The 16,647-nt window shown below is 51.3% G+C and overlaps 1 protein-coding gene across 2 annotated transcripts in view; it reads left to right on the top strand.

Annotated features, from left to right (window-relative positions):
• The window catches only part of FRMPD1 (FERM and PDZ domain containing 1), a 68,839-nt gene extending 53,183 nt beyond the window's left edge, over positions 1-15,656 (top strand). For both annotated transcript variants that reach the window (XM_030567689.1, XM_030567690.1), the window contains exons 9-16: positions 1,694-1,813; positions 2,521-2,657; positions 3,591-3,717; positions 4,324-4,419; positions 8,434-8,616; positions 9,203-9,350; positions 10,346-11,155; positions 13,107-15,656. In XM_030567689.1, the coding sequence (XP_030423549.1) occupies positions 1,694-1,813; positions 2,521-2,657; positions 3,591-3,717; positions 4,324-4,419; positions 8,434-8,616; positions 9,203-9,350; positions 10,346-11,155; positions 13,107-15,556 (4,071 nt within the window). In that variant the 3' untranslated portion in view covers positions 15,557-15,656. The remainder of the gene's footprint in view (positions 1-1,693; positions 1,814-2,520; positions 2,658-3,590; positions 3,718-4,323; positions 4,420-8,433; positions 8,617-9,202; positions 9,351-10,345; positions 11,156-13,106) is intronic.
• The last annotated feature ends 991 nt before the right edge of the window (positions 15,657-16,647 follow it).

The following is a 16,647-nucleotide window of genomic DNA, read 5'->3' as shown; positions in this document are numbered from 1 at the left end:
TCGGCGCAGCTTTGCCTCCCCATAGACCCCACCCTCCTAGCTCTGCCTCTCCCACGCACACTAACTCGTGACAGCATTGCAGCCTGGCTTTGCCGCTCTGGTGAGGGAACCGAGAACTAGCACCACCAGAGCATAAACGTTCGTAGCACCTTGCTCCATTCCTGCAGATGGCAACTGGCAGCACTCGTGGCCAGCTTGTTTTGCTGATTCTTCTTCCTACTGTCCTCTTTTTGTAGCGTTAAGGCCATGTAATCTGAGCCCCTGCATATCACAGGCTGTTAGGTGTCACCAAGATCCCCCTAAATTGAGCCCAAAAGCTTCAGTGAGACTAAAGCATTTCAGGTCTTGGGTGACTAAACTATCATGCACCCAGGCAGAGAAGAGAAGAGGCCAAGCAGCAGCAATGGCAGGGAATACATTTTGTGTGGCGTGCCCGGATGATCCCAGCAAGTGGTCCATGGTGCAGGCTGCAAAGGGAGGTGAAAAGCCCCCAAGGTCCCTGCTAATCTGACCTGATTCCTCCTCGACCCCAGAACAGGTGATCATCTTGACCCTGGACATGTGAGCAAGACCCACCAGCTCGGCATCTAGTAAGAGGATTCCCTAGACCACCTCCGAGCACTGGTCTGCCTGTCCAGCGTCTCCTCTCCAGTGTGGCCAATCCCTGCTCCTTCAGAGGTGCCCTTTTCTGGAGGACCATTTATCTGGGACTATATAAAAAGAAATTGAGGCTGCGGTTGTCCAAAGCAGTCAGCGAGGGGTTGCCTAGCTGGGCTTCCCTTTGAAGTCAATGGGAGTTTTGCCTCAGCAGAGTTAGGCCAACCCTGAGCGCTATTTGCAAATCCCACCCCTAGCGTTTCTAATTCTTGTCTTTATTTCCCAGGTACTTTACATTCCTAACTTTGAGCTAAGACTCTGAGCAGGCTTTCCTCACTCCCGGGCATCTTACCAGTCAGGGAGACAGGCACAAGATATTGAGGCTCACTCGTTAAGATCTCATTACTAAATACCAGGCATACATCTCTCTTTGGGACCTTCTCTTTCCATCCAGTTGATGAGCCAGTTGTGGGTTTATCCAAAATAAAATATGCTAATATGGTCCAGTGATTTTCAGAAGGTTTAATTTCCATTTCAGTAGCACAAACAGCACTTTTTTTTAAGTGCTTTCCTTTGTTGTCATAGTAGGGCCATGTGATCAGTCTCTGCTGTAGGGTTGTAGCATTACGGATTCACAAGATTTATATTTATGACATTGAAAACGGGGTGCAGGTCCATTGTCCCAGCTGGAATAGCGTGACTGGATTTGGACTAGTTGTTGTACCGGGGTCCCAATTAAGCTGTAACCTCGCTGGGGCAGAGCCTATCTCTATGCGACGGTGCAGCACCTGGCCCAACAGGTGGCTTTTCTGGGAGGTTGTGGAGTCCTTAATGAAGTTCTGCAGTGGAGTAGCCTCCACTTCATCTGACTTTACTTCTCATGTTGCTTCCCCCGCCGAAGAGTCACTTGTGCCTCCTCATCACTGGAGAGAGTGGCTGACTTGCCCCCAACCCAGACGCCGAGTGCTTTGTTCTGTAGAGTGTGAAGGGCTGCCCTGTGCAAATTCATTGCATCTGCTGGCCCAGGATGGGTTTATTCAACGAGGGATTCGCGAAGCTGCTATTGTTTAATACAATTTTATTTTGTTCATTCCAGGTGGTCCAAAGGAAAGACTCCCATGATTACCGGTGTCTCTTCAGAGTCTGCTTTATCCCTAAGGATCCGTTGGACCTCCTACAAGAAGATCCAGTTACCTTTGAATACCTTTATTTGCAGGTGAAAACGGAACGTCCCATACTATATTGATAACCCTTTCCGTCCTAAGGCCTTGCCTCCCATTTCAGCTAAAGTGTGGTATTTAAATCAGTATTGTTAAACTGGTGCCAAAAGCTGCGTGGACATTATCTGGCTCTGAGTGTCTTAGGGATTCCTAATCTGAGCCTTGACCTGTTAATTACTTGAACCTGTCACAGGTGCTGGCTCTGTGGGTGCTCTGGGGCTGGAGCACCCACGGGGGAAAATTACTGGGTGCCAAGCTCCTGTCACCCCCTCCCCCACCTCATTCTTCCCCCCTGCCCCGAGCGTGCCACGTCCCCACTCTTCTGCCTACCTCCCAGCACTTCCTCCCAGCAGCTGCCAAACAGCTGTTTGGCGGTCTGCTGGAAGGAAGGAGGAGGAGCAGGAAAGTGGCGCACTCAGGGGAGGAGGTGGGGCCAGGGTGGGGATTTGGGGAAGGGAGGGGCTAGAGTTGGGGCACGGACTTTGCGGCAGGGGTGGGGCCACATGGAAGGGGTGGAGTGTGGGTGGGGTCGGGGACGGGGGGGGTCAAGCACTCAGGGGAAAGTGGGGAGCTCAGCACCTATGGCGCCCTTCACATATGAGTCAAAAATGGTTGAGCCAGGCAAAAAGGGGACGCCCAAGCAAAGTCATTCTTCCTCTTTGCCATGCCCCCTGGGCATGTTAACTGGCTGTGTCCGTTCCAGAGCTGCAGCGATGTGCTTCAGGAGCGATTTGCTGTCGAAATGAAGTGCAGCGTGGCCCTGCGCCTGGCAGCGCTGCATATACAAGAGCGGATTTATGCTTGCGCCCAGCCGCAGAAAGTGTCTTTCAAATATATAGAGTAAGTGGAAAATTCTCTGCCGTTCTCTGACCAAAATCCCATACATCTTTTGTACTGGGGCTGTGATAGGCACCAGAGAAATGGAAGATGGCTAGGGCAGGGCAGTGGTAGTAGATTGGAACATGCTCTGTCCTTGTTGTTTAATACCGATTCCAGGCATTGATTATGCAGATCCTTTTAGAGGTGAGTAGCAGTTTGAGACGGCTGCACAAAACCAACTATCTCATCTCTCCCTTCTAAACTGCTCGCATGGCATAATGGCTCGAAATGTCAGCCGGTGGGTCTCTACATCAGCACTACTGTAACGTGTTAGGTAGTTATTGTTGCACAGGGCAGGTTTTCATTTAAATAAAGGTTGCCTCTTGCGGGCGTGTTTATTGGGAGTTCTGAGTGCAGTAGCCGACATAACTGCCCAGGAATGGCAAATCTATAGCGTGCATCTACCCTTCCTAGGCAGACATGCTTATTGCATGGGTTGTTCTGGTAAAACAACCTCATTACTAAAAATTGTAAAGGGGCCATTGTTAAGTAATAGCCTGGACGTTAGTAGCTTAATACATGCAGCCCCAGCTGGGCTTATGTGTTCACCTCTGTCACTGACTTATTATTTATAGTCAAATATGCCATGCCTTGACTAATAAAGGAAAAGACAGACGCATCAAGAGAAAACTCCATGATGTGCATAATTAGCAAGTAATACTTATGTTGAAAAATTCTCCACTGGAACAATTGGCCTCTAATCTTAGACTGGCGGGAACCATTAACCCAAAAGACACCAAAATATAATAATCTTTTAAGCAAAGCAAAGTGCAGTTTACGAACGGAATCCTCAGTCCATAGATGACACAGGCTGGAGAAACTCAGCCAGGAATTTGTGCAACAAGCCTGTAATTTCTCTTTGAGCTATACCCATCTGCGCTGTCTTCATGGCAGGAAGGACTGGGGAATAGAAAACTTTATATCTCCGACTTTACTCCGAAACATGAAAGGCAAAGACATCAAGAAAGCCATCAACTTTCACATGAAGAGGAACCAAATCTTGCTGGACCCGAGACAAAAGGTAGAACCTATGCATGTGTGTGAGGTCACTCAATGAAAGCCAGCCGGCTTGGCCACTGAGCCCAGCCTCAGTGGGATTGAGCTGAGATGGTTTTAGCACCATGTTGTACACCAGCCTTCTCCAGCCGGGGTCCTCACAGCCTTGCTACTGCATTTTATTTTGTCTTCATGGGGGCTGCATTGCACCTCTTTACTCTTCTCGCTCAGTCCCCTCTCCTTTGGTACAGCTATTTCTCCCAGCACTAGCATTGCTTGTGCATTGTTTCTGCCAGTATAGACCAGCCCTTGTCAACAGGGCCGTCAGAGATGGGAGCCAGAAGTCACAAAGTTGGGTCTCCTCCTAAGCAGACTCTCTTCCCAGAGACCCCCTGGACTGCCACCTTTGCCTTAGTGTGCACTGGAACTGAATTCGTGCCTGCTGTGCATAGGAGGAGGGCAGTCATCTAGTCAGAGGTCTGTGTGTGTGTGTCCGTCCAGTCCTGTGCATTGTACACGTCTGCTTAGATCCAAATGAACAATTTAGAAACCCCTTTACTCACACATCCAGCTTGTCCCAGTGGTTGGTTTGTAACTTTCTCAGCAATATTTCTTTTCTTTAAAATCCAAGCACGTCCTCTCGGCCACACAGGTGCGTCTGAGCTACCTGCAGATACTTGGAGACCTGAAAATGTATAGCGGGAAAATCTTTAATGCCACCCTAATGGTATGTGCATTCGTTTGTCTATGATTTTTAGCAAATCTTTGTGTTTTCTCTGGCCGTCCTTTCTGTCTGTGTTGTTACCATGCTGTGGAAAACAAACTCCTGAAATGGGAGTCATTTTTAGCACTATGCTGAAACTGACCAAGCCTCGTCTTGATTAAAGCGCACTTTCTGTAAAGCAGAATGTCTAATTTTTTTAACAGCTGAGAGTCAAAAACAACCCATTACCCTTCTGCTGGGGTATCTCCCCCAGATTTGTTCCGTAAGCAACACCTGCTTCATGACCCGTTAGTCATATTTGCCTTCAGCCTTCATGCTTTTTCCCAGTTCTGCATCAGAGCAGCTCCCTGGAACAATCCGTAACGCTTCCCCAAGTCTTCCTTCACATCCTTCCACTCACACTCCCTCTGCCATGCTGCCTACGCTCCCTATCTGGGGGCAGGGGGTGTTGGCGCGGCTGCTTCAACTAAACATGCTCATTTCTCTTGGGCCCTTTCCAGCGGTCGCATTCTAAATCCTCAGCCAATGCCAACCAGCATAGCTCCTTTGAAGTAAAACCAGTCGCTGAGGATCCTTTTATTTATGTGTTGTTAAAAAGTGCAGGTGTGGCATTCAGAGTAGGTCTTGTGGCTCTTCAGATGTGATTGGTCCATTGTTCCATGAGCATTGGTTTGGGCCAAGGTTTAATCTCCCCTGAAAATGGGTAAGTCAGCTGTGTGCCCTTGTTGCCAAGAAGGCTAACAGCATATTGGGCTGCATTAGTAGAAGTGTTGCCAGCAGATCGAGGGAAGTGATTATTCCCTCTATTGGGCACTCCACATCTGGAGTATTGCGTCCAGTTTTGGGCCCCTCACTACAGAAAGGATGTGGACAAATTGGAGCAAGTCCAGTAGAGGGCAATGAAAATTATTAAGGGGCTGGAGCACATGACTTATGAGGAGAGGCTGAGGGAACTGGGCTTATTTAGTCTGCAGAAGAGAAGAGTGAGGGAGGATTTGATAGCAGCCTTCAACTACCTATAGGGGGGTTCCAAAGAGGATGGAGCTCGGCTGTTCTCAGTGGTGGCAGACGACAGAACAAGGAGCAATGGCAGGGGCAGCTCCAGGCACCAGCACGCCAAGCACGTGCCTGGGGTGGCAAGCCACGGGGGATGCTTTGCCGGTTGCCGCGAGGGCGGCAGGCAGGTTGCCTTCGGTGGCATGCCTGCAGAAGGTCCGCTGGTCCTGTGGCTTCGGCAGACCTCTTGCAGGCATGCCGCCAAATCCGCGGGACCAGGGACCTCCTGCAGGCAAGCTGCTGAAGGCAGCCTTCCTGCCATGCTTGGGGTGGCAAAATACCTAGAGCCACCCCTGAGCAATGGTCTCAAGTTGCAGTGGGGGAGGTCTAGGCAGGATATTAGGAAACACTGTTTCACTAGGAGGGTGGTGAAGCACTGGAATGGGTTCCCTAGGCAGGTGGTGGAATCTCCATCCTTAGAGGTTTTTAAGGCCCGGCTTGACAAAGCCCTGGCTGGGATGATTTAGTTGGGGTTGGACTAGATGACCTCCTGAGGTCCCTTCCAACCCTGATATTCTATGATTCTATGATGTTTTCCCTTTGACAGAAGGTCTCCTGACATTAGGCATGACACGGCCTTGGCTGACACATGGGATTGAATCAAGGACCTCCAGAGCTAACAGCAGGAACTGCCACAGTTTATGCTAGAGAGCCAGGTTCTAGAGCTGGCAGCTGTGACGCTCATGTCCTCTGAGGACCAGGCGGAGACGGGGGCCTGGAATGAATACGCACCAGCAGGGCTGTCCCTAGGGGCATGGGGGCCCCGGAATATAGGTGGCGAGTTTCTAATCTGCCAGAGGGTACTTCCCCCCACCCCCCGGCTCTGCCCCCACTCCACCCTTTGCTCCCAAGGCCCCACCCCTTCTCTGCTGCTTCCTACCCCCACTCTGCCCCCGTTCCCTGCCCAGTTCCGCCCCCTCCCCCCAGCGTGCTGCGCCCTTGCTCCTCTCCATCCCCCGCCAGCACCTCCTGACTCCGTGAAACAGCTTATCTGCAGCAGGCACTGAGAGAGGGGGGGAGGCGCTGATCGGCGGGGCCTATCGGCGGACAGAAGGCACTAGGGGGAGGTGGTGGTTCCGGTAGGGGGGCTACTCCTTGCCCCCCCCTCGCCTGCCTGCTCACTGCTCACCCTCCCCCTGTTCGCCTCCCCGCCCTGCTCACCCACCTGCCTCACCTTCCCGCCCGCTTCCTGCGGGGCCACCCGAAGTGCAGGGCCTGGGGCGGTCACCTTGACTCGCCGTACCAAGGGCCGGCTCTGCTCACCAGTGGATTCCTATTGCTCTATCCATATTCACGCTGAGTAGGATGAGTTGAAACTGTTCCATCTCTAGACTGTCAGTGGAAAATTGGGTTTTTGATTAAATGACTTTTTTCCAGAACAGTGTCTGTTTTCTGTGGGGAAATGTCAATATTTCATGCTAGATAGATAGATTTTTCTTGGACAGTAGGGGGCTAAAACGTTTCAGAGCACAGAACTCTTGCTCCCCTCCCCCCCGACGCCAGCTCCAGGAGAGCGAAGGGCGTAGCGATGTGCCTGGGTCCTGATCACCCTGGTGGGCGCCTTTACTGTGAGATTGATGGGGCAGCCACGTTGGGAGGAAGGGGGCCTATATCCTGGCTCTCGAGTGGTGGAATGTCTTACAAGTGGATCGTTAGGCTTTGGGGGGTCACTTAAAAGGATGTAGATGCCCATGGGAGGGAGATCCCATTAATCCTCTCTCCTCGGTGAGCCACCTTGGGGCCAATGAGCCCTGGGTTTGCAGCGCTCAGCACCGAAGCCTGCAGCTGATCCGACAACCAGGCTGGTGCAATTCCCAGCTATGCTAAATGAAGGATCGACAGAAAGAGGCCCAGCATTTTATTCCCATGAGGGACAGGGGTAAATTAAAAGATGGGGACAGGAGCAGGCAAAGGAAGCCAGGATGTTAAACACATGAGCTTCCAACAACCACTCCTAAAATCCCACCAAACCCAATCGATAGAATGAAAGAGCCCCACCCACCAAAGTGTGGGCAGTGGGGCTGGAGCTCCCTGTAACGGGCTGGTCCCTTCCTGGGAGACCAACAACTCTCCGTCAGCTCAATGGAGGCCCTGGCAATCCCGAGCCCTGGCCATTCCCCACCAGCTCCGTGTCTCTCTCAATCACAGGTGGGTACGTCTCCACAGCAGGTGGGCAGGCTTGGCGCTGGCAGAGGGAGGGGTAGAAAAGGGGACATTCTCCCCCCCCCCCCCAAAAAAAAAGATGTTCGGGGGGCCCCGATTGTCAGAAAGGCCAAACTATGTGCAAAGGTGTCCAGAGTTAGCCAGTGGAACAGCAGGTTGGAGAGTCTTCATCCTTTATAGAAATTCTAAATCACAGCAAAATACTGACCCAGCCGCCACATTTTACTGTTTTAAACTCTTAAAATCCCAGATTTTCCAGAAGTTGAACTAGCCTTTGGCCTTCTGGAAGGTGGCTTGTTTGAATAGCAACAGCCAGGAGCGCGCAAATACTCACTTCCCCTCCCAGGGTACCGGAACCCTAGAATCGGCCCTGCAGCTGGGAGGATCCTGCCAGCGTGGCCAGCTGCCCAAGTACAACGCTGCCCACTCCTGTGGGTACATATGCCTGTGCCACTGCAGCCACACTGCTATTTCTAGCACCCTAGCTCGCCTCTGTCCAGCCGTGCAGGGAAGCACCCTCCCAGGGACCATGTAGATGTACTCGATGAGGCAGGCAGCCTCCATCTCACTTAAGTCTCTGCCTCTGAATTGCTGTCTGTGGGAGCTCTCTCTGAAGCCCCCAAACTGGAGCTAGCTATCCACTAGTCAGGTTAGGGGGCCAGTAAAAGTTGGCCTTTTCCCCTAATTGAAACGTGCCAAGTCATAATGCACAACTCAGGATTCTACGTCCCGCCTTGTCACGAGGTTCCTGTTTCGATTTTTATTAAAGCTGGATTCTAACCCACCTTTCTCCGATAGCTACAGGACAGGGAATCGTATGTCGCCTTGCTGGTCGGAGCTAAGTATGGAATCAGCCAGATTATCAATAACAAGCTCAACATCATAACCCCCCTGGCAGAGTTTGCTAACATCAGCAGGCTGGAGCTTACCGAAGAATCTGAGAAAGCGAGCATGGTAAAAATCTACCTTCAGGATGTGAAGGTAATTGCAGCTTCAATTGGTGCGTGAGTTGGGAGAGCTGCTCTTCGATCTTCTCAACCATCTAACAGTCTAATTGAATTCTTAATGCTAGTAAAGACAGCGACGTGTTTGTTTTGCTGTATCGGTTATCTTCATAAATGCAGTGGTGGGACTTTTTCCTAGTTACTTTTATAGTATATCACTGGCTATTATGGCCAGTGTGCTTTAACACTACACTCAGAAGGCAGCTTGTCTCCAAGTGCCTAACCATTTGACATGCTGGCAGACTGTATTTATCAGAGATTAACTGTTCCTTGACAATTCTTTTAAGGTAAAATATTTTGCATTGGATACAATGCAAAGGGAGACAGGAGAGCCATTAGAAAAGATGCAACCCGGTCAAGGAAAATGAGATTCCTTGAAAAAATATTTGGCTGTCCTTCGTCAGTAGGACATTGGGCATCAAAAAAAAATCTGTTTTCTCTTTCCACCTTGTTGCCCACTCTGTAATTCACCTCTCGGTATGTGGGAGATGAGGAATGTCCTTTCATTTAGTGCACATCTCTGCAGGTCACGAAGGGGGCCTAATGCATTTTTTTTGTTATAGCTGCTGACGCTGATGCTAGAATCAAACAGTGCCAAGGATCTCGCCTGCCTCATTGCAGGTTACTACAGGCTATGTGTAGACTCGGGCACCACCATATTCATGTGGGGTGAGGCTAAGCAGCAGGCCCACCGCATCTCCACAGAAGAAGGTAAGAACTAGTCGCCTTTTTCAACAAAGGGTGGCGAGTTGACTAATCACTTAGGAGCATCTGCCACTGTAGACACGTCAGGTGCAGAGTTTTCTGCTAGGAAGTTAGTTCCCTCTTGAGCCCCATCTCATGGCTCACAACTCCTTGAAGCTATTGGAAAGACTGTTCTCTTTCTGCTTACCCTGGAAGCTACTTGGGGCAGAGACTGTCCCTTTGTTCTGTGTCTGTACAGCACCTGGCACAGTGGGGCCTGGTCCATGACGTGGCCTCCTAGGCACTACTGAAATACAAAGAAATAATAAGAATGATTATCATTATAAACAACAATAATAAGCCACACATAGGAGAGGGTTCAAAGAAGAGCCACGAGAATGATTAAAGAACCTGCCGTATAGTGATAGACTCAATGAGCTCAATTTATTTAGCGTAACAAAGAGGTTAAGGGGTGACATGATCAGTCAATAGTACCTATCTGGAGAACAAATATTTAAGAATAGGCTCTTCGAACTAGCAGAGAAAGGTCTAACGCGCTCCAAAGGCAGGAAGGTGACACCAGACAAATTCAGACTGGAAATAGGGTGTAACATTTTAACAGTGAGAGTAATTAACCACTGAACCAACTCACGGAGAGTTGTCCGTGATGGGGAATCCACCACAATTTGTAAATCAAGGCTGGAATTCCTGTCGGAAAGCTCTGTGTTACCAGGCAGGTCAGACTAGGTGGGCCCAGTGGGCCCATCAGCCTGGGAATCTAGGCATTAGACTGTATTAGTGACCAGGTCCAGCACTGGTCTCTGCTTGCAGGTCGTGGCCCTGTGGGACAGACTGTGCTCCTTGCTCATTTGTTCAGAATCCGAGCAGCAGTCACAGGAGTGGGTCTCTTTCTAGGAGTGCAATGGGACTGATTGCTGCTGCTTCTGTGCTAGTTGGGCTGCTGTATCCAGCTGTTTGCATTGGCCTGTGCTCATAGCAGGCACGGTGTCTTTACATTGCAGGGTACGAGTCGAGAGCCTGCAGCGACTCTGAAGACTCTTGGGAATTGGATTCCTCTGCAGAACGCTTTTTGGACCCACCCTGGCTGAACCGCAGCAGCATCCAACCTCTGTGTGAGGAGGAGGCAGAGCAGGAGGAGCTGCCTGAGCTGGAGCCAGAGAGCAGAAACCCCGGAAGCAGGAGTGACGTGACGGACAGTGCGTCCGAAGCTTCTGACTCAGCCAATACAGAGAGCAGAGGATGCAAGACCAGTGGCTCGAGTGACTCGATGGACGCTCTGGAGGAGGACGACTTAGAGGCCTGCTCCTCCAGCAGGTCACAGTTCCTCCAGTTTTTCACACCTACTATTCAAGAACTCAGCTGCCAAGACAAGAGCATCTTCGCTCTGGCCAACAAGGAGGGGAGCAGTGGGGCAGAGTCTGAAGATTTCCTTTGTTTCTTGCAGTTATCCCAACGCAGCCACCCTGTGCCTAAGCAGACAAACCCCGAGCAAAGAGGGGAGAATGAGGCGGAGGCTTCGGCTCTCAAGACCAAGCTGTCAGAAGAGAACGTGATGGAGTATTACAGTCTCTGCTCCAGCATATCCCCAGGCAGCAACGGAGAGAGAAGCATCCTCAATCATAGTCCAGGGAACGGTTCTGTGAAGGACTTGCCAGCTGAGTCGGGCCAGCAGGAGGGACTCTGCAAGGTAGATCCAACGGCAGAGGAGAATGACCTCATCCTGCAGCCGCCTCCGGGCTTTGGGGACACCAGCTCCGAGGATGAATTCTACGATGCTGCAGACCGGCTGACCCCAACAGATGCCCTGGCAGGTGCGCTCAGAGAAGAGGTTATATAATAAATCAGCTCAGTAGGGCAGGGACGCTCTCTTACCCTGTGCACCTGGCACGACAGGACCTGATCATTCCTAGGGTACTCTGGGTGGTACGACTGGATGAGTGATGAATAATGAACCTAGGGATGGCCACGCGTCAGATCCACAATGCCGAGAACACGTCCCCCTTGTTCAGTTTCCCAAGGTTTTCCTGAAGCTCTTTGGACTCACAAACGAGCTTTAAATGTCCCTTCTCCAAGAACGAATCCCTCACAGGCAGAAATGCTATGCAGAGAGAGCACATCAATATCAGCGCGATAGAGTTGGGTGGGATTTTTCAGTAGCACCCAGGTGAGTTCAGAGCACCCGTCCCAGTGAAAGTCGTGGGACCTGTGCTCCTAAAACAGTTCAGCATTCTCAAAAGCCTGCCCGCTATCACAAGAACACCAGAGTACAGACACACATGGAACACGCATGTTATTTAAAGGTACACATGTCTTTAAGCCTCCGTAATACCCATGAGAGTTTGTTGTGTTCGCTGTGTACACGATGGACTTTGCAAAGTGTGTGTGGTCCCCATGAATACTGTGGGAGGTGCAGCAGGCCCAGGGGCTGACAGCTGTGCTCGGGGGTGGTGTGGGCTGGCAGGAATCCTGGGAGGCATAGATACAGGAACAGGCCAGAAGAAAAGGAAGCGGGAAAGCCATGTAAGGACCAAGTGGTTCAGTCCAGAGAATGGGCGGGAGGAGATGCTGTGTGATGGTGGGAGGCTCCCAGGAAGGAGACAGGGACCCATTCCTGCCAGGCTTGCCTGACCCGATACTGAGCAATGATTCTTAGACATTCTTAAAACCTAAGGAAATCCTCAGACTAAAAGCTGAAAAATTCTATCACTTAAACTGATCCCAAAGCCTCAGGAGAACACACTGCAGCTTCCTGTCTCTTCCCCTTGGACAGATCACATATCACCATTCCATTTTATAGCCCACCAGCCCAACTCGGGATGACACAGAAATGCATAGCTAAGGCACTCACAGAGCCTTCACTTCTTTCCCCCTAGTTCCAACCTGAAACCAGACAGAAATTCCAAGGCCACCATATCCATCCATTACCCCCACCAATTAAGGCCTAGAGTAAGCCACGAAGAAGAAAAGTTTTCAAAAGAAAAATGATTCGTTAAGCAAACAGCCATGCCATTAGCTACAATTATACTCCCACTCCAAGATGAAATGGTGTGTCGATGGGTGATACGTCCCGGGACAACAGAGTGAGCTACTCTGACTAGCTAGCCTGACTATCCTGGAACCTAACCATACCTTTTTCATGAATTTACTCCTTTTATAATTCACATGAAACTGCCCTTTCCCTGAATTCTAGTTCTACCACCGCCTTATGGGCTCTTAAGTCCAGTAGTGTGGATTGTAAACAGCTGCATCCTCGTCAGTCCCATACTATCAATAGAGATCACATTCTCAAAACACTCGTTTAAAACCCCTGCAGAAACCAGCTACCATGACCAGAAGCTTATAACACAGCTAGACTAGCCCCTGTTCAGCAGTTAGTGTAATTAATCCTGGGTCATGTCCTTGCTAATTCTTCCTTTCCCATAACACTCTGTCTCCTATACTCTTGTATACTTAGGCCCCAAACCTAACTTCTGCTTGGTACTGAACCTAAACCATCCTATGAGCTACCCCCTCTGCCGAGCCACGTAGGGCACAAGTTAGTCACAGCTCCCCATATACAGAGCTTTAGCTCATGCTTTTAGTGCTCAAGGTTCCTCAGTTCAATCCCCAGTGTCTCAGCCAAGATGGCCGCCATCCCCGATGCCTGGTTCTCATCAGTCCAGAAGATCCCATGAACAACCCGTGGCCCTCTGTGTGTAGCCAGTTACACGTGTGTGGTACACTACTATTTCCTTACCCTTGAGTTCTCTTCTTTCCTGGCAGGCTCTGAGGCACCGTCCCGTGAGGGGAAGGGCGATTCCTGCTTCCTGAAGAAGTCACGGTGCTGCAACCTGGGGGAAAGCTGCATGTCGAGACAGGCTACCAGGGAGAAGCACAGAAAGGAGAAGGAGCTGAAGCATGCCAAGAGCCTGAGAAAGAGGAGATCTTTCCTACAGACGGATTACACATCGCAGGTTACCTTCCCCGTGGCTTCATCCCCTGCCCTGGAGAGCGCTGATCCTGCATGCTGCTCTGAACGGGAGCCCCAGCTGCCCTCCATCTCTCTCACTCGCATGACATCCTCCTTGGACGACACTACTAGGGAGCCCCCGCTGCTGGAAGCCAGGACCTTTGCCCAGCTAAAGCCTCGGAGCGAAGCCGAGAGTGAAAACCCTTTGTCAGCCTTCATGGAAATGGAGCCTGACGCCATGAAAACCAAATCAGTAACCGCCTCGGTTATTCCTTCCATTTCAGCCAGTCATCTCCAAGGTGACCAGAAAGGGAAAGAAACTTTGGACCTAACCCTGTTGCCCAGCTGTGCAGAGAACAGCGTGGGGCCTCTTGGTTCTGCATGCGCACGTGACGGTGGCTGCGTAAGTCCTTCTGAAATATCCTTCCATTTGGGAGACATCAGAGAACCAGAACAAGCAAGAGGTGCCTGGGATAGCCCCGGTGGCTGTGGTCACCCATTTTCTGAAATGGAGATTGGATGTATAACTCACACGGTGCCGCGAGAGCAGCCGATGCCACCGAGTGCCGCGGAGGCTCTGGAAACCCACCGTGAACTCAAGCCGTCTGCACATCCAGGTGAAGGAGGGATACCTCCTTGTGCTGAGCCAGTGCTTTCTCCATTGGGGGGCTACAGAGGCAAGCCATTGCCCCAGGCTGCTGCTTCAGACCTGGATTCTCTGTCCACTGCTGATAAAGGAGAAGCATGTGAACAGCTTGTGCCGTCATCTCCCTTTGCAAGGGGAACAGCGGGTCCCACTAGCTGTGCAGTGAAACCAGATGCTGAAATGGTATCTGGAGAGAGAACCAACCAGGACCTAAATGAAGAACCCTTAAAAAGAGTGGAAGATAAAAGCCAATTGGGTTTCTCTAATGCCACAGAGCTGCTTTCAGACTTTAACGGAGCATCGGGAATAATCACTCGCCTTTCCTGGCTTTCGTTTGGAACCAGGACAGACCAAGCAATACCCTGCCAGCAGGGGGACATAGAAGACGCCCCCCCAGCAGATACTGACCAAGCTGTTGACCAAAGTCCCTGGACAGCAAAGCGTTCTGACTCAGGTGCCCTAAGGAAGGAAATGCATTTTTCCTCAGCTTCTCCGAAAGCGCATCCTCCTCCGGAACGGCTTAGTGGCCAGCGCACAGAGGAGAGAGGACCCAGAGAAGATGCACTATATGTGGATGGTCGCCACAGACAGCCCCAGCCCACTCTGACGCCTCTTCTCACAGAGGAGACCACAGAGCAAAGAAAGGGCTGCCACTTAAACACATCACCAGGGCTACGTTCTCCTTCCCCCAAAGACACTGGTGGTGCCTCAGCACACAGAGAAGGAAACTTGGCTGCAGATCGATCGCTGCTTTGTGTGACCCATGAAAAAGATGCCCCAGTGTCTATGAGCTGCAACACAACTCGGCCTTTGGGTTTGACCAGTGTTAAGGGGACCTTCTTCCCCAAAGCTGGCATGGACAAGTGCAGCTGTCACTTGTCTTATGCCAGCTGCTTCCACGGGCCAGACAATGACCTAGATTATGAGTGTGTTGATTCTGCACACAGCATTTCCTCCAGGCCTTTAACAACCCCACCGGTTGCTGGGAGCTTGTCATTTCTAGACCAGGCCCCTCCTAGGACCAGGGATGAGAGTAACTGTGTGGCCGCTGAGCCTAGTGTGAGTGAAAACAACCCATGGCCAGAATCTCACCCGGAAGCACTGGGTCAGTTGCAAGAGAGAGCAGGGAAATCATCGGCTGACTTCTCTCCATTCCTGGCAAACGTGGCAGAGCTCCAGGCCATTGTGAGGCAGTTCTCAGGAAACAGAATGAAACACCCTCGAGACACGTGCGCAGAACACTACTCTGAACACAAGCAGGTGCTCTGCGCAGAGTCCCGCAAGCTGATAGCCAGCTGCCAGAAGGTCCTACAACCAGACAGGCCTTCTGAAGAGCTCCCAGGGGCATTGCAGGAGACCTTCCAGGACCTCATGCGGTTGACAGCGCGGTGTTTCCAGTTCACGGCCTGTGGGCTGTGCGGGAGACGCCACAAGGAGCTCACTGTCAATCTGAAGGATGTGGTTTGCACCTATCATCAGTTTGTCTGCGCTGCTCTCCAGACCGGGGGGAAGGGCTGTCACAATCTCAGTGCCACACTGCTAGCACGCCAGGGCACGGCCCTCACGGCAGCAGTGTTCTGTCTAACCCAGCAGTTCAGGGCAGCACTGGCGATGTGAAGACGGTAGCTCCGTGAGACAGACTCTTATGCTTGTATACCGCTGACGGGAAACCCAACAAACATTTACTGTATAGCCCATGAACCCAATAAAATATCTTCTGCAGAAAAGCAACGTGAGTCATTCAGCAGTCTGGCCACACACTTCAAGGCAGGAGCATGCACAAGACTCAGCTGGGTTTGGGTCAGCTGCCCTGTTTGCTCACTCTAGGACGTTCCAGTCCATCAGGGGATAATGCTGGGGTAGGTGGGTCCACAGCCCGCCCACCCGCTCTGTCTGTATAAAAAATAATGGTCTCGAACACAGAGCGCAGTTGGTGGCTTTTTTCCCTATGGCTCCAGTTTGCGGGGGGTGTCTCCTGGGTAGCGCAGCGTGTCGTCCCACCTTACTTTACATTTTAGACATTGTAAACAGGCACTGAGTGGAACAGAGCATCCAGCAGCAGGCTCAGCTCTGCATTCTCCACCCCAGAATCTCGGGGCGGCTCTTGGAGTTGCAATGGGAACTGATTTTATAGAATCCGACTCCAGTACCTGCAGCGCTAAGGGGTTCCACTGCCAGGGGTTCCTCTGCAGTTTCCAGAGAACTGAACACCTGAAGGCAGCAGCAGCAGCAGTGTGGTATAACCCCAAACCAGCTACCCCGACCAATAACTTGTAACAAATCTAAACTAGCCCCCGTTCAGCAGTTAGTGTAACCCCCCAACTGCCTTGAAACTGCTGAAGACAGCAACTTACTAAGTAGAAGGCAGCATGTTCCTGAAACTCCCCTCCCCTTCTCGCTGTAGCCATGCCCCTGGGGCTAGGCGGGGGCAGAATGGGAGTGTGACCACAGGGCATTAGGCACTGAGTCATATGGATCAGCTCAGCGCAGGGTTAGACAACACTAAACACGGCTGTGGCCTCTGCTGAAAAGGCCTCCCTCCATTAGACAACTCAGGCACTTGGACCATCCAGTGCAAGCCTCTAACAGCAACCTCAGCGTACAGATTTCACCCAGCAGTGACCTCCAGCAGGGCTGGAAGCTGAGCCATGACACCGCTTCAAAAAGCAAAGCCTCCCCTCTACCTGCAAACCAGCCCAAGGGTGCAG

This window comes from Gopherus evgoodei, chromosome 6 (genome assembly GCF_007399415.2).
Source record: "Gopherus evgoodei ecotype Sinaloan lineage chromosome 6, rGopEvg1_v1.p, whole genome shotgun sequence".
NCBI classification, from domain to species: domain Eukaryota; kingdom Metazoa; phylum Chordata; order Testudines; family Testudinidae; genus Gopherus; species Gopherus evgoodei.
The sequence above is the reverse complement of the archived record's forward strand: the minus strand, read 5'-3'. Positions and strand labels throughout refer to the sequence as shown.